The following is a 12,351-nucleotide window of genomic DNA, read 5'->3' as shown; positions in this document are numbered from 1 at the left end:
GCAGATGAACGCAACAAAGTCTACCGTTTTCCCATAAAAAAATAAATATTACAAAGTATAAAAGCTTAATGTACAATTTAGTGTGTTGCATTCATATGCATCATTAATAAGGTGTATATACTGGGCCAGACTTACAAACAGCTTGCACCAGCGTAAACCCTCTTTTGGCATTAAAAAAACTACTGTCAGGATTTACTAAAGAAACGCAGTGGAAAATTTTGCGCCGAAAAGACGTGGACAGGGTAATTTTAGTGGCCTTATTGCATATGCATTTGCAGGAGATTCCCTTTAAGACGCAACATTTATGTTAGAGTATTGAAATGAATCATGCAAGGTGATTTGGTAACACTTTAGAATACGGTTCCTTCGTTAATAAATAACTACACAAGAACTAATGAGTAACTCAATATTAACAATCTAGTAACTATTATTAACTAACAAGAAACTCTGATTAACGAACTAGTAAGTAATAGCGCACAGATGAAAGTGGTAGTTCACTATTAACTACTATTTTTTAATACTTCCAAGAGAACTACTGAAAAAGTTTATTAACAATCTAGTAACTACTATTAACTAAAAGAAACTCTTATTAACGAATTAGTAAGTAATAGCTCACAGATGAAAGTGTTACTAGATACTTCTGTGGGAATTACTAATTATTTGGATTCGTATTATAAAGTGAAGATCATTGGAACTAACTAGTAATTACTCAAGTGTTACTAAAGACATTTTCTAAAAGTATACTAAAGTTCACCAAAAATCTCAAACGTTTGCAAAATAATCCAAATAATTAGTAATTCCCACAGAAGTATCTAGTAACACTTTCATCTGTGAGCTATTACTTGCTAATTATTTGGATCCGTATTATAAAGTGAAGATCATTGGAACTAACTAGTAATGACTCAAGTGTTACTACATGATCTAGTCATGATTTGTGCAAACGTTTGAGATTTTTGGTGAACTTTAGTATACTTTTACAAAATGTCTTTAGTAACACTTGAGTAATTACTAGTTAGTTCCAATGATCTTCACTTTATAATACGAATCCAAATAAGTAGTAATTCCCACAGAAGTATCTAGTAACACTTTCATCTGTGAGCTATTACTTACTAATTCGTTAATAAGAATTTATTTTAGTTAATAGTAGTTACTAGATTGTTAATAAACTTTTTCAGTAGTTCTCTGGGAAGTATTAAAAAAATAGTAGTTATTGATTACTTAATAGTGAACTACCACTTTCGTCTGTGCGCTATTACTTACTAGTTCGTTAATCAGAGTTTCTTGTTAGTTAATAATAGTTACTAGATTGTTATTGTTGTGTTACTCATTAGTTCTTGTGTAGTTATTCATTAACGAAGGAACCGTATTCTAAAGTGTTACCGGTGATTTACTAAGGTTTGTACTAAATTTACTAGTATTTGCTCCATTATTTTCCACTGCTCTTGGTAAATTGCGTTGGTCATTATGGAAATGAGTCTGTGTTCTTTAATTTGCGCATCGTCAGTACATCAAGCTCAGAACTTTCCACTCCCATCGGCGTTTTTTTGGAATTGCGCTCGTGCACTAATTTGCCCTGTGTAGTAAATCTGGCCCTTAAAGGGATACTTCAGGATTTAGTATTAAGTTTTGTATTAGTAGGAAACCTGTAGTATTTTCGAATTACCGTGCTTTCCTCCCTCATATCCCTCTCTGAGACGAGAGATTTATGATTTTTTTTTGTTTGAAAAAAAAATATCCTCCGATCATGCAAAAATCGACTGTAGGCTAAAAACTAGAGTCAATAGTAGGGGCTGTTCTTTTTTTTTTTTTTTTTTGCTTTTTATTGAACATGAACATCAGTCAAAAGCATCAATGAGCATCAGTGTTATCAAAGACATTTTAGTTCCTTTTTTTCTTTTCTCCCTTTAATGCAACCCCCCTCCCAGAAAAAAAACAAAAAACAAAAAAAAAAAAACAGAATAGCACAGATAAAAGGGAAACTAAATAGTAGGGGCTGTTCTAAATGTTTTCAACCTGCCCATAGAGGGTGGGATCTCACTCACAGAATGTACACATAGTGTCAGACATCTTTTTTTGGAAGCTAAGCTAGCAGGCTGTGGAGAAAGCTGAGTAGTATCCTCTCTTTCCCGGACACGTCCAGCCGTCGATGTCCGGGATTCAGCTTATACTTTCTGCAGCCATTCATTGTTTACATGGACACCTTTTGTTTCAATCTAACTGAATTCACTCCGATTGGTGAATCTGAATGTAGTGTTTACATGAACGCTAAACAAGTGATCGGTCGATGTGCATTTTAACATAGCTAAGAAAATTCCCACTCCTCCGCGAGAGACTCGTTCGCAAAGAACACATCACTACTCCTTCTGGAACAACCCGGTCTCATCCCAAGACGTCATATAACTGACGTTTTGGGACGTCTTTTGACCATACGTCAATATTCGCCTTTTTAGGGCCCCCTTAAACGTCGGTAGATGAGGTTATGGGATCCTAACTCTACCCCATACCTAAACCTAACCCTAAACCTAACCCGTCACCTAACTGACGTTAAAGGTAAAGCGTCAGTTGTATGACGGCCCGGGATCGCCATCTACCGACGTTTAAGGGGGCCCTAAAAAGGCGGATATTGACGTACGGACGAAAAACGTCCCAAGACGTCAGTTATATGACTTTTTGGGATGAGACTGTGTTATCTGGAAACACACTTAATTCGCAGTTGTTGTTTTTTTTTTTTAATTTAGAATTTTGAAAAGATTCGCTTCACCTTTGGATTGAAACCCAGCTACTGTCTTAGTACATCAGGGTATGTTATGCGTTTTAGAATGTATTTAGTGACTGAAATACTGCGGCAGGGGGATGAAGTGCTGATAAATTGCCATTTGTACACCTATCTTTTTCTTCTTTAGAGAGGTTCTCTAAATATCCATGTTTTGAAACATGGAAAAATGACATTGACAGGTCTGTGCTGCAGTTCAATGGATGTTTTGTCCTCCAGGTCTCAATGCCAGTCACTTTTTGATATTTAATACATTATTTTTAGAGTTCTTGTTTTGCCATATTGTATTGATTTTGTTTTTTTTTAACTGACCTTGTCACACTGATCCTAGTGGCATTGCCTTCTCTGCAAAGGATACATGTGATGCTAATTTAGAACTTGGCCAAAAGAAGATTTTTCCACGCTCAGGGCGACAATGATGCTGCCAACATAGACAGCTCACTACATTTTGAAACACATTGCATCTGTACATGGCGATACTTACCAACACACTCTGGTTGCATCCCACTCCATGTTAAATTTTCTAAACACGTTCTCGTTGTTGAGCCGAGGATGTGATAGTTTTTCCGACATCTGAAGAAAATTTTACTTCCGACCTGTAAGAAGAGAGTTATTGAGACTGAAACCCTGAAACCAAAGAAGCATAACCTGTAATTTACTCAACTGAAGGAGAGGAAATGATCGAATGTCATTTGCCCTCACCTCAAATCCCTGAGCCTGGACTGGAATTCCATATGCTGGAGTTCCGGGATCCTTACATGCACTGTTGGTTGGATCTACAAATAGATGTTCACACCTCTTAGAAGAATTGATTCAAATTGATGGTTAAACTTTACAATAAGGTGCCATTATTTAACATTTGTTAATGCCTTAACAATGATCCATACATTTGTTAAAGGAACACTCACAACTTTTTGGGACTTTAGCTTATTCACCGTATCCCCCAGAGTTAGTCCATACATACCTTTTTCATCTCCGTGCATTCTGTAACCCTGTCTGATGCACTAACCGCTAGCCTAGCTTAGCACAAAGACTGGAAGTAAATGGCTCCAGCTAGCATTCTACTCCCAATAAGTGACAAAATAACGCTAATATTTTCCTAGTTATATGTTGTGATTTAAATAGTCACGGTGTGTACAAATAACAAGGTCATATGAGACACAGCCATCTTTTAACCGTGTACATACTGGGAACTATATTCTCTGAAGGCAATGCACTGCTACTTGGGCAGAGTGATTAGTGCAATACTCTGAGTGAACTCTCTGCTCCTCACCACGGGGCTCATACTATGATGCGCCGGACTGGACAAAAGTGAAGTGAACTGCGCAAGTGAGCGACAGTGCACAAGAGAGACCGAATGTGTCTCCACCATAGACTGCACGCGCAAGAGAGAGACTAAGTGTGTGTGTGTGTGTGTGTGTGTGAATGTGTCTGCACGCGCGAGAGAGACCGAATGTGCGTGTCCGAATGTGTCTGCAAGCTCGAGAGACCGTGTCCGTGTGTGTGTGTTCGAATGTAGATAGATAGATTTGTATTGTCATTGTATGCAATACAACGAAATTCTGTTCGAGCTATCCTCTCCAGATAGCAGTATGGAGTAAAAGATTTTAAATATTAAGAATAAAAATATGAAACTATATCCTCCATACACATACATGCACACATGCACATATAAGTTACACAAACACATTCTCAATAAATAAGTACAATTTAAATAAATAAAATGTGTTTGCACGTGTGAGACCGGTGTGTGAGTGTCCGAGCATTAGTAAATGGTACACTTATTAATATATAATTTACTAGACACACCCGTCTCTCTCCATAGATACTCACGCAGCTAACAATTGTATATCGACATTATAGCTGCAGCTATTGAGAGAGAAACCGAATGTGTCTAGTAATTATATATTACTATGTGTACCAATTACTTATATTCAGACACACATACGCGGTCTCTCTTGTGTGTGCACACATTTGGACCCAGACTCACACACACATTCGGTCTCTCTGGCGCATACAGACACTTTCGGACACACACACACACACATATTTTGCTAACCCCAAAGGAAAATCTTTTCAGTTTTTTAGCACAGTATTTTTTTTTTAAATGTTTAGTAGATTCAGTTCATTAGTTACATTGTCATGTAAATGTACCCTGAGTCTTTGTTAATGTTATTTAATATTAATACAACTGTTCATTGTTAGTTCATGTTACTGTAGCTCAGGTTCATTGCATAATATCAACAGATACAACTTTTGAATTTAATAATATAGTAAGAAATGTTGAAATGAACATGAAGCAAGATTAATAAATGTATGTAAAGTATTTTTTTATTGTTAATTTGGTTAACTAATGTTGACAAATTGAACTTTTGAACTATTGTAAAGTGTTACCAAATGTATTTATTATAAAAAATATAGTATGCATTATGTGGCAAAGGGACATGCATTATGTACATAGTGGCTCACCAATGCAAGAAGGCTGCATTCCACTCCAAGAGCCGTCCGCTTCACAAACTCTTCTGGAGGAGCCCACAAGCAGGAGCGGAGGTCTGCAGTAGAATGACACCTCTGATTTGTAGGTGAACTGCTGGCCCTCGATGTAGCCCTCTGCAGGGGTGCCTGGATCTCCACACAACACAGCTATAAAGGACACAAGACAAAAAGTAAGTCTGCTAGGTCTCACAGTGTCAACATCTAAGTTTAGCTACTTTCAGTGTAACTTAGTGGTGAAAGGTGTTGGTGTTTTTGAATTAGACAAAGACCGTAGTCAAATCACAGTTCAGTTGTCAAACTTTTATAATAATGCTGTTTGCTTGCATTTATTTGTGAGGGTTGTTTTTAAGGCATTTAGAAGCTAGCATTATATTTGGGACCACCACGATTAACAGATGGCAAACAAGTAAATTACAGCTAATACAATATAGATACAATGCTATATTGTGGAAGTAAGCAAAAAATAAAATAAATAAATATATATAAGACTTTGTATTAATTGATTTGCTGATTGGTTTAAAAACCATTACGCCAATGGAGAGTCCCCATAAACCATATAGGCAAGTGTGTGTGTCTATAGTGCTTTTCACAATATAGATTGCATTAAAGCAGCTTCACAGTATAAATCAAAACATAAAAACAATGTTCATGTGTGCATGTGTGTGTGTGTGTGTGTGTGTGTGTGTGTGTGTGTGTGTGTGTACAGGTTTATCCCATACAGTAAAACCTGAGATCAACTATATTGCAAGGACCAGCCAGAGGTCTCAATGCGGGAAATTGATTTATAAACATACTAAATTATGTTTATTTGAAAATGTAAAAAGAAAAAAATCCTGCAAGGGTTAGGTTTAGGTTTAAGGATAGGGATAGGGTTAGGAGATAGACAATATTGTTACTTAAGTCAGTATAAAAACAAAAGCCTCTGGAAAGTCCTCACAAAGATACCAAAAATAGCTTTTTTGGGAAGCCCCAGACTTTAACCGAGCGCTCCAGACTATTTCTATTTTGGAGGCTTATTGAGTAAAACCGGCAGAAAATGGAGGATGTAATGACACTTTCAACAGGAGTAGTAGAACATAGTGAGCAAGTTCTTACTAACTCCAAATAAATTGAGCTTCCTTAAAAGGTACTGCTGCTGCTGGCATTTCCTCACTATCTCCTCTGTATTAGAAGTAAATTTTAGCTGATTGTCAAAAATTGTCTCAAGATACTTGTACTCTTTGACAGTCTCTAAAGGCTGAATAACAGTATGTCCTGCCATAACCCGCCTCTGCTTATTAGAAAAGGTTACTACCATCTCTTTAGTCTTATTTAAGTTAAGCTCCAAACAGGAGAAGTCACACCACTCAACAAATTCCTGAAGGGCTGGGCCATGAAAGGCCTGAAAGCAGAGACAGTAAAACGGTATCATCGGCAAACTTAATCAGATGACAGTTAGGTTGAGTGGATCTACAAAATGAAGAGAAGAGGTGAAAAGACACATCGCTGGTTTATTGATGTTGCACTGAGCCGCAAACAGGTCTGGTTTAAACTAAGAAAAAATATAATGTACTGTGTTAAAAAAAAAAGTGTGCAGTAAAGTGAATTTAGAAGTTTCTTATCCACACTGAAACGTCGGAAAACACTTAAAAACACTAGAGTGGACGGAGACCGTTTTTTAAATGAAAACGTTGTATTCAAATGTATCCGGATTATTGTGGACGTAGCCCTAGTCTCTGTTTTTATTTCAGCTCTATTCGATGAGGTGCTGTATTGTCAGTGGCTGAAGGGTTTACAAATGCTTCGCTACCACTATAACGCTCTTCAGCTGTGACTGTATTCACAATACAGCACAGCCTCTCATACCTTACAGCTTAATTTACATGAAATCAAATGTTCTAAAATGATGCATTATTTAAATGGAAACATATATGACATATATGTTTGACAACCTGGTATTTTAAAACACAAAACCTACAGTAGTTCTCAGAGGACACTTTCATTTTAAACACATCTTTAAACCTTATAATTAACACTTTATTGTGATTTTATTGTGTTCATTGTGTTCCACTGGACTTTTAGTTATGTTTTGCACTATGGTTTGTACTTCTTTGTTTTTTTTTTCTTCTTCTTGTGATTAGTTCTTTGATTGTTCTCAGGTGTGTCTTGTTTGAAAATTACCCTTTGTGTATTTCAACCCCAGTGTTTCTTTGATTCCTTGTTGAGTCTTGTCCTACAGGGATATTATGTTATCCATTCTTTGTCTTGGATTTGTTATGTTTATTCTATTATTAAACTATTATAAAACTATGGATCCAGCTCTCTTTGTTTTTGTTTTTGAGTTCACCATTCATATCAACCAAACAGCTGTTACAAAATTTAGTTTGGAGGATAAAATTCACAAAAAAAAAAAATTTTTCTAATTGAAGATAGTTCTGAACAAGGAGTTTAAAATCAGCATACAAAACCAATGCTGGAGAAAACCTTTTGCCTCCAAACTTTTAGTTACTGTGATGGTCCTCGTGACATCTTTCCTGTGAGACTACTTGGGTCTCAGTCACCCTCAAGTTATATATATATATATATATATTAGGGGTTTCATCAACTAGTCGACTAGTCGACTAGTCGACTGTCACAACCACTAGTTGGCGCTGTTGGCCTTAGTCGACTAGTCGGAAACAAAATGATGACATATATATAGATATATTTTTTTTGTTAACTATCCCTTTAAATACAAGCGGCAGTATACTATAAGCACTATAAGGCGCACCTTCAATGACCTATTTTAGAACATTTTTCAAACGTTTGACTGGGTTTGCATTATGCATCCACTAGATGTGCTAAAGGGAATGCAGCGAGTGCGCGGCGTCGGAGGTGAGGCGTTTATTTAAGCGTGAGCGCGCGGGGCGGGCACGTAACTTACATTCGCAGCCTGCTGACAGCAGTGTCTGTTCGTGTGTGTGTTAGAGAGAGCGCTCGTGAGCGGGAGATATTTTATACGAGGTTGAACTGGCTGTGTGACAAAGCGGGCATAAGATGGACACGAGCGCGAGCAATTGATTCATATATAATGTGCTCCGGATTATAAAGTTTGAGAAAAGGCCGGATTGAGAAAATTAAAGGCTTTTAAGTGCGCTTTATAGTGCGGGAAATACGAGTACTACTCTCGCTTTTAGACCAGCACGCGACGTGTTTAATATAGACGCATATTAGCACCAGATTTTCTCTCAAATGTTTGCTTTCACTTTCTATATGGGGAGGCTGCACTTTAGACATAACCAATTCTGTTTATGTAAAAATTGTGTGTATTTAACAGTATTAGCATAATAAGACTTGAAAGATAACTTAGTCCAGTATTCAGGCGCTGTTTGACAGGCTTCTAATGCCTGTGAGCGTCGGGGATATGCCGCGCGCTCAGGAAAGCGCACGTTAGAACAGCGCGTGAATTAAATGTTTAACCGGCAAGGCTTATGCAAACAATGAACTTTTGTGAATTGCAGTGTCCCGTACCTATTCCTTAACGTGTGATGTGTAGGCTACGTCGCGTTGTACAGTTGAGAGACGCCAGAACTGATAGAATGCACTGTAACACGATACTACTACTACCATATTTCTTCAAAAGCAGATCGTGGAGACATTTACTATTCGTGTTGTCGCACACCCCTAGAATAAACCATTTAACGACTAGTCGACTAGTCGTCGACTGTTATGCAAAACTAGTCGACTAGCAAAAATCAGTAGTTGTGAAACCCCTAATATATATATATATATATATATATATATATATATACTGTATATATACATATATATATATATATATATATATATATATATATATATATATATATTTATATGAAGAGTTCAGATGCAAAAGCCTCTAAGTGCCATTTAAAAAAAAAATTCTAGAATGATCATTTTTATCAAGCTTGTATATTCAAGTTCAGTGATTTCACTTAAATGGCAATGATAATTACTTATTAATTGTTATTTAAGTGAAATTACTGAACTTAAATATACAAGTTTGACAAAAATCATCATTAAAGAAGAAAATTTCAAATGGCATTTAGAGGCTTTTGCATCTGAACTCTTCATATATATATATATATATATATATATATATATATATATATATACTGTATATATATATATATATATATACACTCTAAAAAGTAATTAATTACTAGTTACTAATTACCGCTTCAACAGTGTAATTAGATTACTTTACTAATTACTGTCTTTAAAAAGTATTTAAATTACTTTTAATTACTAATTACTTTCAAAATCCCAATATCAATCTCAACCAGCTGAATAATACAAGGATAAACATGAATCTCTTTTAATTCTTTCAAATAAATACTATAAAATTACATGAATTATCCTTAAACTGACCAAGGTGGAGAAGGTTACATTATAAAGTTGTCAGTAACCAAACAGTTGATGAGGCCCATTGATTTCCATAGTAATTTTATAGAAGTCAATCATCAAGTGTCAATCAACTGTTTGGTTACTGACATTCTTCAAAATGTCTTCTTTTGTGTTCAGTAGAAGACAGAAATTCAAACAGGTTTTGAACAACTAGAGGGTGAGTAAATTATGACAATTTTCATTATTGGGTCAACTATGCCTATACGAATATAGAAAAACCTGATATTTCTATAATTGTCTAGATTGACAATATGTTTAATCCTCATTAAAACCCTACATGTCTTTAATGCTAATACATTCATTAGAGCAGGGGTAAGCATATAGCCTTTGATTTTAACAGAAACAACCATATTATGATTAACAATAAGTGTTATGTTAAGACAGTAATTCAGAACTATGCAAATTATTGTTGTTGCTCATGCATCACTGTCTCTTTTACTGGAATCACTGAAATCTTATCACGTCGTGCCTGGTTAGGACACGGAGTAATGTGTGAGCAACTGCTCCAGAACAGCCGTGTACAATGATACATTTAAGAGTACAAGTACATTTACAAATAACTGGATTGGAATTTAACCAAAAAAATGTACATGCATATTTTTTAATCTATTAGTCAGCATTTACATCACGTATCTATTTTAACATGCCATAACTTTTGACCTGTGCCATAGTTATTTGCTTTTTACACATACAGATTGGTTCTACGCAGTCAGTCTGTTTTTCAGTTCTTTAAACTGTTGTTTTCTAGCCTGACTTCGTCATACTCGTATTCAAGAAAGAATATGAGTCTGAAACTCTTCCATTGGGCTTTGATTATGAGGCGTGTCGTAACCGAACCAGGACAAAAAAAAACCTCTGCACTCAATTGGATAGTCGGTAGACCTACCAACCAATCAGAGCAACGCATAAGTCAACTCCTTTGAATAGCGCAGTTTTCAAATACAGAACGTAGCCTACTTTGAGTGTTACTTCTTTTACTTACTTCTCCATGAGTGCCACCAAAGGAGAAACCACAACGACCACAGGCATTTCATTACGTCCCATCTTCTTAACGACCGTCAGAGCCAGCTGATAAGTTACACTTTTCCCGAATCATGTAGGAAGGACGCCAAAAATATCTTTCCGATCGACAAATGCCTTGGTTGCAGTTTTCTGTTTGTCTATTAAAATGAATGCGCTGTCGATTTTTTTCTACAAAAGACGCGACAGCGGAATCTATACATCTCAATTCTCCAGCTGCAGTCATCTTTGACAAGCGCACTTTGATGACGTGAGGATTACGTTACTGAAGACCACCTGTCAATCATCGTATAAAGCCCGCCCTGGCAATTTGATTGGCCCGATGATTTCTGAACCGATCATAATTTCTCCTCAATGGATCGAGTCCAGACCGAACTTCCCGTCCAAAAAATGTTGTGGGCGGAGTTCGGGCTGGCATCCAGGCTAGTTGTTTTTAACACAGTCTCATCCCAAAAAGTCATATAACTGACGTTTTGGGACGTCTTTTGACCATACGTCAATATCCGCCTTTTTAGGGCCCCCTTAAACGTCGGTAGATGGCGATCCCGGGCCGTCATACAACTGACGCTTTACCTTTAACGTCAGTTAGGTGACGGGTTAGGTTTAGGGTTAGGTTTAGGTATGGGGTAGAGTTAGGATCCCATAACCTCATCTACCGACGTTTAAGGGGGCCCTAAAAAGGCGAATATTGACGTATGGTCAAAAGACGTCCCAAAACGTCAGTCATATGACGTCTTGGGATGAGACCGGGTTGTTGTTTTCGCTTGTAAGCATGGAAAAAATGAAAGAATACAGATCATACTTGTCTGCATTAGCAATTCTGCATTAGCATGAATTACACTTACGAATAACAGTAAACCACTTAAAAACTTTTTTCTTTCGCTTTAATTTACACCTTTACAAAGCTTCTAGCTCATGCAAATTTTATGCTTACAATCTGATGTACACATCCACAAATATTACTCTGCATATGCGATTCTTTTCTTACACTGCGATCATTTTACCTTTCATCAAGAAGACACAATACTCCATACACAACAACTACAGCTGTATAAATTTAGAGCTGAGGGTGTAGATGATGTATGGCAGAAATTCGTCAAGATGGTAAAGATTTTGCTATTTGATTTATTCTAAAGAATATTAATTTGCACGGGTATCAGTTGTTATTGGGATTTGTGTGTTTATTTTACAAGTGAGAGCGACAAAGAAAAATATACCTCAAAAAGAACTGCAGAACTGTTAAGTATATTGACACAAAACGTACTGTACTTATATCAGTCACAGCCTCATTTTTGTTAGTAATTAAATAAGCAGTCTACTGAAGCAAAACATATTGTTTACATCCTCTTTTCATTGATGTGCTAATGGGGTTTAATTCTGTTTTCTGTTAATGGAACAGAGCAGTACTTACGCAGACATTGAGGGATTTCGCCACGCCATGTTCCGTTCCCTTCACATGTGGCTATTCCAGGAGAAGACAACTGGTATCCTTCAAAGCAGCTGTAGGTAACACTGGAACCCCACTGCAGGTCTGAGCCCTCCACTCGCCCATAGCGGATAGCTGGAGGCTGGCCACACATGATGACTGAAAAACAACCAAGTTGGACAGAATTTAATATTTAAGATTTGTATCAATTTAATTCAGCCCATTCTCACCC

The 12,351-nt window shown here is 36.7% G+C and overlaps 1 protein-coding gene across 2 annotated transcripts in view; it reads right to left on the bottom strand.

Moving 5' to 3' along the window:
* csmd1b (CUB and Sushi multiple domains 1b) overlaps window positions 1–12,351 on the bottom strand; it is a 756,823-nt gene that overhangs the window by 17,418 nt on the left and 727,054 nt on the right. For both annotated transcript variants that reach the window (XM_039652188.2, XM_039652197.2), the window contains exons 60-63: window positions 12,105–12,278; window positions 5,243–5,416; window positions 3,476–3,549; window positions 3,258–3,369 (exon numbers count right to left, since the gene is read on the bottom strand). In XM_039652188.2, coding sequence (XP_039508122.2) covers window positions 3,258–3,369; window positions 3,476–3,549; window positions 5,243–5,416; window positions 12,105–12,278 — 534 coding nt within the window. The remainder of the gene's footprint in view (window positions 1–3,257; window positions 3,370–3,475; window positions 3,550–5,242; window positions 5,417–12,104; window positions 12,279–12,351) is intronic.

The sequence above is a fragment of the Pimephales promelas genome, chromosome 11, assembly GCF_988280905.1.
Source record: "Pimephales promelas chromosome 11, fPimPro1.hap1.1, whole genome shotgun sequence".
Classification (NCBI taxonomy): Eukaryota; Metazoa; Chordata; class Actinopteri; order Cypriniformes; family Leuciscidae; genus Pimephales; species Pimephales promelas.
The sequence above is the reverse complement of the archived record's forward strand: the minus strand, read 5'-3'. Positions and strand labels throughout refer to the sequence as shown.